Source organism: Nuphar pumila, chromosome 11, assembly GCF_984573655.1.
Source record: "Nuphar pumila chromosome 11, dmNupPumi1.hap1.1, whole genome shotgun sequence".
Lineage (NCBI taxonomy): Eukaryota > Viridiplantae > Streptophyta > Magnoliopsida > Nymphaeales > Nymphaeaceae > Nuphar > Nuphar pumila.
This window is the reverse complement of record NC_143259.1, coordinates 116,303,192-116,317,861: the sequence shown is the minus strand read 5'-3', so window position 1 is coordinate 116,317,861 and position 14,670 is coordinate 116,303,192. Positions and strand designations below refer to the sequence as shown.

Genomic DNA, 14,670 nt, shown 5'->3' with positions numbered 1-14,670 from the left:
AGACCTGGGTCTGGACCCGATACCATACAAAAAAATCTGATCCAAGTCTGGTTCTACCTGGATTCGAACCAAAGCAGACCCGTTGACACCCATACCCACACTACCACCGATTACAATGTAACCAAACATTTTCATGACAAAATGTACCGCAACTCAAACAAAGACCATCAGAATTCCAATGTCCCGTGATCAATTAGATTTTCAATAACCCATATCACGGACTTTTATGAGAGAGAGCTTACTCACGGGTATAATTTATTTTCAGATTATCTAGAATCAGATCATTCAGTCATGTAAATCTACCATCGTCCCATATAAAGTAAAACGACACAAGCAACCACACAAGAGAACGACTTAACGTGGTTCGGCAATACACATGCCTACTTCCACGGAGAAACAACTCTCACCTCAGGTCACCTAAGAGCTTTGATTGTTACTGAATCTATAATAATATAAGTCCTCAATGAGAGATCTTTGGGTTACACGTTTTGGAGGTTTAGGAACTCATGAGAGTGCATATTTTTTGAACTTGGACTGTTGAGAGTCTTGATTCAGAGAAGACTCTTGAGATGGGATTCTTGAGAGAGTCCAACGTAGAGAGAGTCTTGGGAATCTTGGGAGAGCCCGACTTGTGAGAGTGCAAGTGTTCCCTAACATAAAGTAATAGAAATAATTTAATTTTCAGATTCTCTAGAAACACCATATTTATCATCACCAGTGTTTCTCAGGCAGTTTCAAGCCTTTTGACCTGCACTCACAAAAAAAATACAAATCCCAATGTCCTGCAAAATAGCATTCCTCACCCATTCATCCATTTAATTCCCACTTGGTACAAAAGCTACTTCACCCCCTCTCTCTGTCACGGGCTTATTGGAAGCACCGTGCGGCACCTGTCTGGAACACACACACACACTCTCTCTCTCTCTCTGTTTAATAGTCTATCCTATGCCCTAATATAGGGTGAGAAAAGAACAGCCTACAACAAGTAGCAGATTCTTTTTACCCATAAAACAAAACACATGCATCACTGCCTTCTTGAAGACCGTGAACGACTAAAATATTGGCCTAAATTTCAACAATTGCTGCTGGAAACCTACACAACAAAGTGTGTCCAATCCTCACATGGGAAATCAGCGTCAATTGACTCCACTCACATGCAATCATACAACATAACAGAACCACCAAAACCCTACATACTAATAACAAACAGTAAAAAGTAACTAAAAACAGAGCCACCTATGTATGGAGAAGAGTTGGTCCCTTCAATAACAATGGTATTTACAAGCCTAAATCAGTAGTGCTGACAACCAGAGTCCAGAGAAAATCAACCAAAAAAAAAAAAACAGAGCAAGAACTCTGATAGTCTGATATCTTCATCTTTGTTCAGCTGTCCCTTCCCCTCCAGCCTTCCTTCCAAGAAAACCTGCAGTAAGAGGGTTAATAAAACAAAGATTGTACCCACATAAAACATCTACATTCAAAAAAAAAAAAAAAACAGCTAAAACATCAAAAAGAAGAGTCCATGCAATCTCTTCCCAACTTAAACAAGAAAATCAAAGATGACACGGAGAAAAAAAAGAGTCAAAGCCCCATCAAAATTATAAGCTCAAAAATTCAAATAAAAACCTGAAATAGGTAAGACACGAATCAAAAGAGCCCAAAACCCCTAAAAACACAGGCTTGTAAATGTAGATTCACACCACAATAATAAAAAGAGAACCAATCGACAACCCAAGAGATCCCATCAAAATTAAAAGCTCAAAAAATTCAAAAAGAAAAAAACCTGAAAAGAATAAGATATGAAGAACAACTAAACGCTTATAGATCAAAAGATCCCCAAAACCCCAAAAAACACAGGTTTGTAAATGTAGACTCACACCATCAAAACAAAAACCAATAAAAAACCAAAAAGAAGTCACACCCCATACAAGAAACATCACGATTCAAGCGAAAACGAGCAACAGACACATCGAATTAAACGAAAAGAGGAACGCATGGGGACGAATCGGCCACGAACCTGAGGATTGCACCCTGGAAACCCCATCTTCTGGCCGGCAATCCGGAGGATCCTCGAAGAGGGAGATCGAGAACTGCTTGTGAACCACGCCGATGTCGAAGAGGATGACTCCGGAGCCGGGATCCTCGACTCTGATGTCCTTAACGGGGAGCCAAAGGAAGAGCTCCTCCTGAGAGAGGCCGGCTAGGCCAGTGAGAGCGCCGTAACTGAGGTTGCCCCTCACCACGCTATCGAAGAAGACCCTGTTTTCGAATTTGGCGTAGCAGGGGCGGTCGAGGAAGACGTCGAGGCGGCCTCTCTTGTCGAGGGAGAAGGACTTCACGGCCTTGGGGAGGAGTCCCTCCGGTAGGCCCTTGCTGCGCAGGATCTCGTGGATGGTATCGCAGGAACCGATCGGGAGGAGGCAGAGGAAGAGCCCCAACAAGAGGGAGGCTCTGTTTCTCAAGGGAGAGGGCGCCATCGCTAGAGAGAGAGAGAGAGAGAGAGAGAGAGAGAGAGAGGTTCAAGGAGGGTTTTAAGCAGGGAGCTTGAGACTGATTACAATTGTAAATCTGTTGGAGTCCATGAGAAAAACAGTTTGTTTTTTGGTGAAACAGTGTAGCTCCATTGTTTTGGCTTTTGAGAATTTTGGAAACGGCCACCCGGGGCGGTAGGGTCTTTACATATTCCAAGTCTTTTTTTCATTGTGACTATATTGCCCTTGTTGAATCCGGGTTTTCTTTTTTTAGATATGGTCAGTAGGGGTGTCAATTGGTCGGGTTTGGTTCGAACCCAGGTGAAGCCAGACTGGCCCCAATTTTTGGGTATGGTATCGAGTCCAGACCTGAGTCTAATCAGACTCACTCTAAGAGAAACCATATCAGACCCAATAAGAACTACATGAACCAGACTCGGGTTATACCCGGTAAAACAATATTCGTTATTATTTTTATATTGAAAAATTGCAGGTTTTAATTGAAACTCAGGTTGGGCCCGGTCTGGCATAAGAATTCACAAACTATACATGGGTTCATGTATTAATCAGACCCAGACCCAAGTCTTAATCAGGTCATCTTATCTATCACCGTACCCAGACCCTATAGGGTTTGGTTCTGGTAAACCGGACCCATTGACACCCCTAATCGTCCACAGGGTTTTACCATAATCTTTGAGGTTAACCCTTGAATCATGCCTAGTTTTTTTCCTTTTTAGATAACCATAATTTTTTTTTAAAAAAATGTACTCCGAGAAACCGCTTTAGGTGCAGAGACCTAGCCGCGGCTGGCTCAGCTTATCGTACTTATGGTCTCTGTCCATGTCGGTTTAGAACTCAAAGGGCTTATTACCCTTTGACCCCAAGGAGTTGCCAAGCTTCCGCTTATGTAGGGGGTGATGCCCATGAGATTTGAACCTGGACTGCTCGTCAAACGGTGTAAGTCTCATCCCACTACGTCAAACCCCTTTAGACGACGGTATATTAGTTAATGAGGAGGCTTTTTGTTTAGGCCACCATTCTTTAGGACTTAGCTAGGGCTGGGAAACTCACTGATGTTTTGCTCATGAAGAGCTCATTTGAAGTAAAATAGGCTCGACAAGCTGAATATGAACAAGTATTCTGTTCGACTCACCTCTTATAAACTTTATAAGCAGTAAAAAATATATTTTAGATATATTTTACATGTAATTTTATTTGTTCCTATTCTAAAACAATGTATTTTTTTTCTATAAACAAGCAACTCAAACTCATTAACTCGACTTGTTTAACCTGAACTGATTTTGAGATCAACCTAGGATTGGCTTACCACAAGAATTAGCCAAGATTGAACACTTGAAGCTCTTTTCATTCAAATCGTTTACTCGCCCTAGACAGGTTAGTGATTTGTTATGTGAAATTTGTTGTTGCACACCAGGATGACTTAGTATGACATATATGTGGATGCAGAGACAGTCCATGCTGGGTAGTGAGGTGAAAAGATAACAAATATTTGTGCATTAAGCACCTGATCACTCTCCATCTTGGGGATGTGCCCGCCCGTCGGTTGTCGGCCTCAAGGCCTGATGGAGGGCAATCAGGTGCTTAATGCACAAATTTTATGCCATGTGATTGCACCTGATCCGGATTGGGTAAAGAAGTGATTAGTTTTTTTTTTTTTTTTAAACCTAGTTTAGAAGTGGGAAGACCACTTAACGTTTGTTCCCTCATTGTTAGACAGCCAAAACCTGGCAATCTACAGGCCTGTGGCTGGTTTGTCATATAAGAACAGCATATTCACTCACACACAATCTCTCTCTATTTCAGCATATAGTAATTGGACTTGGGTTTGTCCAAGTACTTCATGAAGACAGAGAGTGTAGGGTCAGAGCATGCGCAGGAGCACATTGCTGTAAAATGAATGACAGAAAAGGGTATTTATTGTTTTAGACTTCATAGATACAAGATAGGCAAGCGTTTGCAATTGCATCAAGGAAAAGGGAAAGGTGGTGAGGCGGAAGGGTAAGAAAGGGTTTCTTATGGAAAGGGTTTCTTATGGAAAGGAAGTTTGTCAGGGAATTAGTGATTTGATTGGCTCCTGTGGATAGGAAAGCGCAGAAAACGCAGGAAATTTCGATGTCTTTTATTGGAAGAAAAAGGCAACGTGTCAAGTCATAGCTTCTGCCGTCCTCTACCGTTTCACAGTCATACTTCCTAAACTACCCTCAACATTTTTCTTGACACTGTTCTTTATTTTTCTTTTTCTTTCTTCCTTTTTTCCTGAAATTTCGCTGGTAGTCTGGAATATTGCTTCAGATTCAGATTCAGATTCAGATTCAAGCATTCTGCAAAGATACAAGAAAACTGGAACATTGCGTTAGATTCGTCGTTACCTATGGGCTAATGCAGTGGGCTGTGGTTGGTTTTCCCTGAAATCCCATTTTATGGATGAATATAGGATACCATTTTTAGAATATATGCTTGTATTTCATGAAACGTGATGGAGTTCATGAACTGAAAAATATGTGAACTAGAGTGTGAATTAAGCATTATATATGTTAACTGAAAATATGTGAACTAGGCATTTTCAATGCATTTGCTGCAAATCTAACCCTGCAGGCGTGTTTGGCATGATCCATTTGTTAGGAATCGAATGTTGGATCGTGTCTTTTGGATAAAAAAATATGATTTTTAGATGCTTCAATATTTACAAAAATACTAACTACTATTTTTCAAGCTTTAAAAAATATTGCTTATGAATCATAATCGAATGATCCAATAACCTATTCCTATAAAACCAAGAATGCAGATCACATCGTAAAGTGAAATTTCAGAAAGAAAAAAAACCATAAAATCTTAGTTTAGACTCTAGTTTACATATTTTCATATAACATTCTCTCTCTCTCTCTCTCTCTCTCTCTCTCTCTCTCTCTCTCTCTGTCTCGGTACTGCTGTACCACCATAATTTATGGACTTGATTTGCATAAATCTATGCTCCAAATGCAAAATCTATCCTTTGAATGCATGTTCTATTTACTATTTTCATGTGTGAAGGTTGACTCAAATAAGATATTTTATACCATTTCTAAACCATCTCTATTTTTATAAACTGTGAGCAGTTGATTTTTAATTATCTCAAAAATGAATATGATGGTGTGACATTCATAGCGACAAATATCGCAAGATTTATGAAAATCTTGCAATAATATTGCAAGAAATTACTTGAATGTTTTAAACGGTAATTTCTCGTGATATATTCAAAATATCACAAATTTTCAGCAAGACATAAATATCATGATTTAAACATAATATTTACATTTTTAATGGATATTTATTATGAAAAAACCTTGTGGTTTTTATTTTTAAATTTTTTATATTTTCTTATAAAAATGTTTTTCATATTTTTAATGTAAATTTTTTTGCCGAGATTTTGCTGAATTTACTGCTGAAAAAAACGCGTTTTTAACTTTTGTCACTATGGTAACATTCCTTTAAAAAAACATTGGCGGAACCTTTCCATTTATATGAAACAGAGGATGCATTTAATTGTCTAAAAACTGAAGGCTTCTTTAGAAGCAACCGTACAAGCAAAAGATATTGCTTCATTTTGTGATTTAATTGGTGGCTAAGCATCTTATCTGTTAGGCACTTTTGTCCAGCCTAGTTTTCCATCAATAGTTTTAGGGCGATGATTGGACCAACTCCCCATCCCAATCCCTATTTTTATATTATTTCAAGGGATCATTTTAGTTAAAGAATAAATGATACTAAAGACATTCATGGATTTGCTATTATTGAATGCAAAGTTATCTTAATGTACTCATTACAGTTTTTTACATGCAGTAAAATATTATTAAATAAAAAATATGTTTTCTATACAGGGTTGACAGTATAACAGTTAAAGGGTCGGGTTTGGTTTGGACTCAGGTGGAACCAATGCTGTCAGTATCAGTGCCAATCAGCCTATTCGTATATAGTATCGGCAGAAAATTGATACAATACTAACCTGAATCAGTTCTTTTTTAATAAATGTAAAAAACGCTTAAAACTAATTTTTAAATATTTTTAATGATTTTAACACGTGTCATGTTCTGATTGACATGGAATATTTTTTTAATTATTTTTTAGCCGATTCAGAAAGATTCACTTGAGAATCAGTATAGGCCAATTCACCTGAATTGTAGGCCAAATGGTTCGACGATACGATTTCCATAACATTGGGTGGAACCTAACTCATATTCGAGTCCAGAGTCGGGTCCAATCGGACCTACCATAAGAAAAACCATACCCAAATTTTATACGAATTATACAAACCAGACCTGGATATACCTGGTAAAATAATGTTTTTTTTTATCTTTTTTACATTAAAAAATTGTAGATCATAGTCAGAACCCATGTCAGGCCTGGGTTAGGTATGAAATTTCACAAACTATACTCGACTCCATATATTAGTTGGACCCATTGATTTTGACCGGGATTCTAATCAGACCTCCTTGTTCATGACCAAAACCCTAACCCTATGTTTGGTACGGGTCAGGTCCGGGTCAAACCCGACCCATTGACACCCTTAAGTATACATGTGGAAAGCCCAACATTACAAACAGCATTGTAAAGCAATTCCTCCTCAAAACAAGCCATGCTCCATTCTGCCTAGTTGTTTGCTCACATGATACAGGGCTTTATTTTTCGAAGGAAATGATACAAGAATGTCAACAGCTCCAAATGTTCAAGATTACAGTCAGAAAGAAATAAATGTAAGCAATGTGCGTTTCTTTGGTTTAGTTTCAAGTGTCTAAGAGAAATTCAATAACTAATCAAGAAATAAAAATAACAATGGGAAATAACAGGGAAGTAGGGGAAAATTTAGAGTTTGAGAAGAATCACACCCAATCTCCCTTACAAAATCGCTATAATGTATTTATAGGGCAAAAGAGAAAACCCTATTCAATCATGGTCTAAGGTAAATCCAAACCTAACTAAAAAATCCAAATAGAAAACCCTAATCTAACATGGACCTAAGGTAAATTCAAACCTTACTAAAAAATCTAAATAACATCGGAACCAAATGGATCCAAATCTAAATAAAAACCCAAGCTAAAACGTGGATCCTAATCGATCCCTTGGTCCTGTATTCTATGTTGTCCCACTCCTGCATCAGTCTGCAGGAAAAAAAATACCAAGTGTAAAGGCTCAGAAATGAAACCTAATGTAGCTTCTCTTTCATCGTTCTCCATTAGATGAAAAATCATAATCAAGAATTCTATTGCGTGTGTTTCAGTTTAAGTGTGATTAAGTGTTATCAGTGATGGAAGTTATAGCTTTAGATAGGGCTGGTAAATGAGCCGAACCAACTGAACACAGGGTCCGAACGAACCAACCACAGAGTGTTTGGTTCAACTCGTTTATGATTGAACTCAGCTCGGGCTTGGACTCGTGTTGAGCCAAGCTCAAGCCCGAGCCAGATGAGTTGAGCTTGAGCCAGTGTGTGAAACAATTTTTACCTGTTGTTTAAGACAGGAATAACATGATTCAAAATAGGAACCCGTCACTTGAGAGATCAACACGCTAACTGCTTAGACAATAACACAATTTGTGAAAGGTATCGACGTTATATTCCTTGTATTCTTTATTTCATAAGCTTACACGAACTGATCCGAGACAAACACCTTATGTTCAAGCTCGACTCCTTTATATTGTGCAATAAGTTCGTCACTCGGCTCGATATCTATACGACCCGATCATGAACGAGCCTGTGACGAGCCAAACCGACTCGAGCCACCAGCTGTTGGGTTGGTTTATCATCCCTAGCTTTAAATAGACAAGAATGGAGAAATGAAACTGGCAAAGCAAAGCAGACCCATGCTGTTTGGATAAAGCTTGATGATGATGGATTGAAAAACTCATTTCATGGAAAGATATACAATAAATGTGTTAGATTTAGAAATTCATCAAAAATCGAAAAGAGGATCAAATCCATGTTCTCATTAAACCATTGAAATCGAATCTGAAATAAAACTTAATGCGGAAGCGTTACCTGAATTCATAGTGCTCCGGTTGATAGTTGACAGGTATGATCTTCCAAAACCTATATATCTGGCCCTTTTCCTTTATCTAAACCTAATGAGAAAGACTGGATCTCTTTCTGACAATTGGGAGTCTGAAGAAGGAGGGCTTTTATATATGGTTTGGAGATCATAACCTAATGTATTTATGAGTTTGTCTCCAATTCAGCCCATTACAAAATTGTAGACAGTGCAGGTCTCTCTACGTAGTGTACCATACCATATGAGATACGATAGAGCCCATTCGGATTAGATCACATGAACTGGGCCTGAACCTAAGACAGTTTTACAATGCGTGGTTCAACGTATGTAGGCCCACACAATTTTCTAACAATCCAACATATCATATAATGATAAAACACCAATGTGAGTAGTATGCTTATAAAAGACCTTGGGTGGCAAACCTTTAGTAAGCAGATCCACAATCATGGAGTTTGTGCCAATATGTTCTATCGATATTTGATCATTCTGCACTCTTTTTTTAACAACAAGGAACTTGATGTCGATATTCTTTGACTTTGAAGAAATTGTATTGTTATTAGAATATAGCACTACTAAATTATTGTCACAAAATAACTTTAGTGGTCTTTCAACATTATCCAAAATCTGCGAGGATTCATCCGAGTCTTCATGGTACTTCTTGAGAAAATTAACATTGAACACTGGATGTACCTTAATCCTTTCTGAAAGTTCTAGCCTGTAAGTCAAGCGGCCAATTTGCTTGGTTACCTTGAAAGGCCCATCATATCGAGAAAAGAGTCCTTTGTGCGTCGTCTTCCTTAGGATCTTTTTCCAAATCTGGGGAGTGAGTATCAGTAATAGACTTTCCCCAACTTGAAACTAAAGTGGTCGATGCTTCTCGTATGCCCACTTTTTCATTTACCTCTTAGCCCTTGCCAAACAATCTTGTGCCTCTTCTGTCCTCTCATGCTGCGTTCTTGTGAACCGTTATGCCACAGGACAACGAATTTGGTCCTTATGCTTCACAACCTCATAATGAGTAAAGGGTTGTTGTCTTGCGACATACCGGTTTGCAAGAACACAAAATGAGAGAACAGAGGAGGCGCAAGATTGCTTGACAAATTTCAAGGTTGAAGTTTGAACTTGTGACAAGTGGTATCAGAGCCAGGTTTGTCTACCATGTCAAGTAAGACTGCGAAAAGGCTAGGAATCTTGAAGCAGCGATTGGATGTTGTTGTCGCCAATCACACCGCATTGGGCACTCGGTTGATGATTTTGGAGACCCGAATGACTGAAATTGATGTCTACATGAAGTCATGAGAAGAGAGATATGAGAAGTCTCACGAGGAGACTCCATCTCTTACCATGATTCAGAATGATGTCAAGTCTATGGAAAACGATGTAGCACTTTTAAAATTGGCTCTACTCAACAATTCGACATGCACTGAGATGAGAAAGATCAAGATGCCAGAACCCAAGGCATTCACGGGGAGTCTTTTGTGCGCCGTCTTCCTTAGGATCTTTTTCCAAATCTGAGGAGTGAGCTTCAGTAATACTCTTTCCCCAACTTGAAACTCAAGTGGTCGACGCCTCTCGTCTGCCCACTTTTTCATTTGCCTCTTAGCCCTTGCCAAGCAATCTTGCGCCTCCTCTGTCCTCTCATGTCGCGTTCTTGCGAACCGGTATGCTGCAGAACAACGACCCTGGTCCTTCTGCTTCACTATCTCATGATGAATAAATGGTTGTTGTCCCATTGCTAACTCAAACGGTCTCTGACCAGTCGTTGAGGTCTATTGTAAATTGTAGCACAATTGAGCAATGTCCAGCAAATCCACCTAATTTTGTTGGTTAGCCAACACATAATTCCTGAGATATTTCTCCAGCAAGGCATCAATGTGTTTTGTCTGACCATCTGTTTGTGGATGTTTGCTTGTCGAGAAGTTGAGGGTGGATCTCATCATCTCAAACAAGGTCGTTCAAAATATTCTTGTGAACCGAACATCGCGATCACTCACAATGTTTAGCGGCAATCCCCAATACTTCACAATATGTTTTAGGAATAATTATGCAGTAATCTTCGATGTGCATTCCTTTGGAGTAGGAATGAACATTGCATACTATGAGAACCTTTCCACCATGACTATAATAGATGTAAACCCATCCACCTTGGGTAATCTGGAAATGAAATCCATTGATATACTTTCCCATGGTCTGCTTGGCATCGGTAGGGATTCCAGAAACTTTTTTCCGCTTTGTCTTGTCTTACTGACATACAAGATAAGTCTTGACATATAAGTCAATATCCTCTTCCAACCTTGTCCAGTAATAACTGGATGATAGGAGAGCCATCGTTTGCTCCTATCCCGGATCCACAGCCCACGGGGTGTCATGCGCCTCCTTTAGTAATAGCCTTTGCCAGCCACCACTATTAGGCACATAGGATCGCCTTCCTGTAGCATAGAGAATATCATCCTCTATCCAAAACCGCCTCGTCACGCCCTCCTCCGCTTGTTTCAACAAGCGGATAGTGACTGGATCCTTCTATGTTTCTTTCTTCAATTTCTGCAAGATATCTTCAGATACTTGAGTGATTGAAGCGACAACCACCTCAGGTTCCTCCTTGCTGCTTAAAGCATCAACAACCAAGTTTTCCTTCCCTGACTTATATTGCAACTCAAAGTCAAATTCTGCCAAGAAGTCTTGTCATTTAGCCTATTTAGGCGTCAACTTCTTTTGAGTCGCAAATCAACTTGTAGCAACATTGTCTGTCCGGACAATGAACTTAGAGCCCAACAAGTAGTGTCTCTATGTTCATAGGCAATGTACCACCGCCGTCATCTCTTTCTCATGAACAAAGTACCTCCTCTCTGTATCATTGAGTTTCCGACTTTCAAAGGCAATTAGGTGTCCTTCCTCGACTAGCACCCCTCCTATTGCAAAGTCTGATGCATTGGTGTGAACTTTAAAAGCCTTTTCAAAATCCGATAGCCGAAGGATGGGTTCTGACGTTACCACCCTCTTCAACTTGGTGAATGCCTTTTTCCATTCAACCGACCAATCCCAGGTCTTGTCTTTTCTGAGCAACTCAGTAAGCACCACCGTCTTCTTAGAGTAACTCTTCACGAACTTGCGATAATAGTTCATAAGGACAAGGAACGACTGTAGTTCTGAGACCTTCTTTGGTTCTGGCCAGTCCAAAATGGCCTGAATCTTCCGTGGATCCATCTTTACTGTGCATTTACAGATAATATGCCCAAGGAAGTGGATTTCCTTCCTTGCAAACTCACATTTCTCCCACTTGAGATAAAGTTTATTTGTCCGCAGTTTGGTCAGAACCATTTTCAAGTGCGTCTTATGCTCCTCAAGCGACTTGCTATAAACCACAATGTCATCAAGATACACTACTACAAACACATCGAGGTACTTTCGAAAGACATTGTTCATTAGAGTGCAGAAAGTTGCAGGAGCATTTGTTAGCCCAAAGGGCATTACAAGAAACTCAAAAGACCCATATTGAGTCACACAGGTGGTCTTTGGTTCATCACCCTCGGCTATCCTGACTTGGTATTATCCGATCGCAGATCCATGTTTAAAAAGTATCGTGTCTTCCACAAGCGATCAAACAAATCTTCAATGTTAGGCACCCGATACTTGTTTTTGATGGTTACCTTGTAAAGAACACGATAATCAACACACATTCGAAGGGATCCATCTTGCTTTTTTTGGAACAACACAGGCGCCCCATACGGTGCCTTGCTTGGCCTTAGAAATCCAGAATCTAGCAACTAATCAAGTTGCCACCACAACTCAACCAAATGTGAATGAGGCATTTTGTAAGGCATCTGGGCTGGTGGAAGTGCCCCTGGAACCATATCAATCGACTGGTCGATATCTCACTTTTTAGAAAGCGCGGTTGGGATATTACCAAGTCAGAATAGCTGAGGGTGATGAACCAAAGACCACCCGTGTGACTCGATATGGGTCTTTTGAGTTTCTTGTAATGCCCTTTGGGCTAACAAATGCTCCTGCAACTTTCTGCACTCTAATGAACAATGTCTTTCGAAAGTACCTCGATGTGTTTGTAGTAGTGTATCTTGATGACATTGTGGTTTATAGCAAGTCGCTTGAAGAGCATAAGACGCACTTGAAAATGGTTCTGACCAAACTGCGAACAAATAAACTTTATCTCAAGCGGAAGAAATGTGAGTTTGCAAGGAAGGAAATCCACTTCCTTGGGCATATTATCTGTAAATGCACAGTAAAGATGGATCCACGGAAGATTCAGGCCATTATGGACTGGCCAGAACCAAAGAAGGTCTCAGAACTACAGTCGTTCCTTGTCCTTATGAACTATTATCGCAAGTTCGTGAAGAGTTACTCTAAGAAGACGATGGTGCTTACTGAGTTGCTCAGAAAAGACAAGACCTGGGATTGGTCGGTTGAATGGCAAAAGGCATTCACCAAGTTGAAGAGGGTGGTAACGTTAGAACCCATCCTTCGGCTATCGGATTTTGAAAAGGCTTTTAAAGTTCACACCAATGCATCAGACTTTGCAATAGGAGGGGTGCTAGTCGAGGAAGGACACCTAATTGCCTTTGAAAGTCGGAAACTCAATGATACAGAGAGGAGGTACTTTGTTCATGAGAAAGAGATGACGGCGGTGGTACATTGCCTATGAACATAGAGGCACTACTTGTTGGGCTCTAAGTTCATTGTCCGAACAGATAATGTTACTACAAGTTGCTTTGTGACTCAAAAAAAGTTGACGCCTAAACAGGCTAAATGGCAAGACTTCTTGGCAGAATTTGACTTTGAGTTGCAATATAAACTAGGGAAGGAAAACTTGGTTGCTGATGCTTTAAGCCGCAAGGAGGAACCTGAGGTGGTTGTCGCTTCAATCACTCAAGTATCTGAAGATATCTTGCAGAAATTGAAGGAAGAAACACAGAAGGATCCAGTCACTATCCACTTGCTAAAACAAGTGGAGGAGGGTGTGACGAAGCGGTTCTGGATAGAGGATGGTGTTCTCTATGCTACAGGAAGGCAATCCTATGTGCCTAATAGTGGTGGCTTGCAAAGGCTATTACTAAAGGAGGCGCATGACACCCCGTGGGCGGTGGATCCGGGATAGGAGCAAACGATGGCTCTCCTATCATCCAGTTATTATTGGCCAAGGTTGGAAGAGGACATTGACTTATATGTCAAGACTTATCTTGTATGTCAGTAAGACAAGACAAAGGGGAAAAAAGTTTCTGGGTTGCTGGAACCCCTATCGACGCCAAGCAGACCATGGGAAAGTATATCGATGGATTTCATTTCCAGATTACCCAAGGTGGATGGGTTTATATCTATTATAGTCATGGTGGAAAGGTTCTCAAAGTATGCAATGCTCATTCCTACTCCAAAGAAATGCACAACGGAGATTACTGCATAATTATTCCTAAAACATATTGTGAAGTATTGGGGATTGCCGCTAAACATTATGAGTGATCGCGATGTTCGGTTCATGAGAATATTTTGAACGACCTTGTTTGAGATGATGCGATCCACCCTCAACTTCTCGACAAGCAATCATCCACAAACAGATGGTCAGACAAAACACATTGATGCCTTGCTGGAGAAATATCTCAGGCATTATGTGTTGGCTAACCAACAAAATTAGGTGGATTTGCTGGACATTGCTCAATTCTGCTACAATTTACAACAGACCTCAATGACTGGTCAGAACCCGTTTGAGTTAGCAATGGGACAACAATCATTTACTCCTCATGAGGTAGTGAAGCAGAAGGACCAGGGTCGTTGTCCTACGACATACCGGTTCGTAAGAACGCGACATGAGAGGACAGATGAGGCGCAAGATTGCTTGGCAAGGGCTAAGAGGCAAATGAAAAAGTGGGCAGACGAGAGGCGTCGACCACTTGAGTTTCAAGTTGGGGAAAGAGTATTACTGAAACTCACTCCTCAGATTTGGAAAAATATCCTAAGAAAGACGACACACAAAGGACTCATTTCTCGGTATGATGGGCCATTCAAGGTAACCAAGTGAATTGGCTGCTCGCCTTACAGGCTAGAACTTTCAGAAAGGATTAAGATACATCCAGTGTTCAATGTTAGTTTTCTCAAGAAGTACCATGAAGACTCGGAGGAACCCTCACGGATGGTGTCACAACGGGCTTTAC

At 40.2% G+C, this 14,670-nt stretch overlaps 1 protein-coding gene across 1 annotated transcript; it reads right to left on the bottom strand.

The window, feature by feature from the left end:
- Positions 1–1,215: 1,215 nt before the first annotated feature.
- On the bottom strand, positions 1,216–2,477 carry LOC149823007 (uncharacterized). The gene is made up of 2 exons (XM_089981385.1): positions 2,018–2,477; positions 1,216–1,423 (listed from the first exon to the last, which is right to left on the bottom strand). The coding sequence occupies exons 1-2, from the start codon at positions 2,475–2,477 to the stop codon at positions 1,374–1,376; spliced, it is 510 nt and encodes a 169-aa protein (XP_089837511.1). The 3' UTR covers positions 1,216–1,373.
- Between the last annotated feature and the right edge of the window lie 12,193 nt (positions 2,478–14,670).

What these genes read in the sequence shown, in the direction of transcription:
- LOC149823007 (XM_089981385.1), bottom strand. Translation starts at nt 2,477, where the DNA reads ATGGCGCCCTCTCCCTTGAGAAACAGAGCCTCCCTCTTGTTGGGGCTC. An exon ending in TTCCAGGGTGCAATCCTCAG is followed by an intron (nt 1,424 to 2,017) that starts GTTCGTGGCCGA and finishes CTCTTACTGCAG; the next exon opens with GTTTTCTTGGAAGGAAGGCT.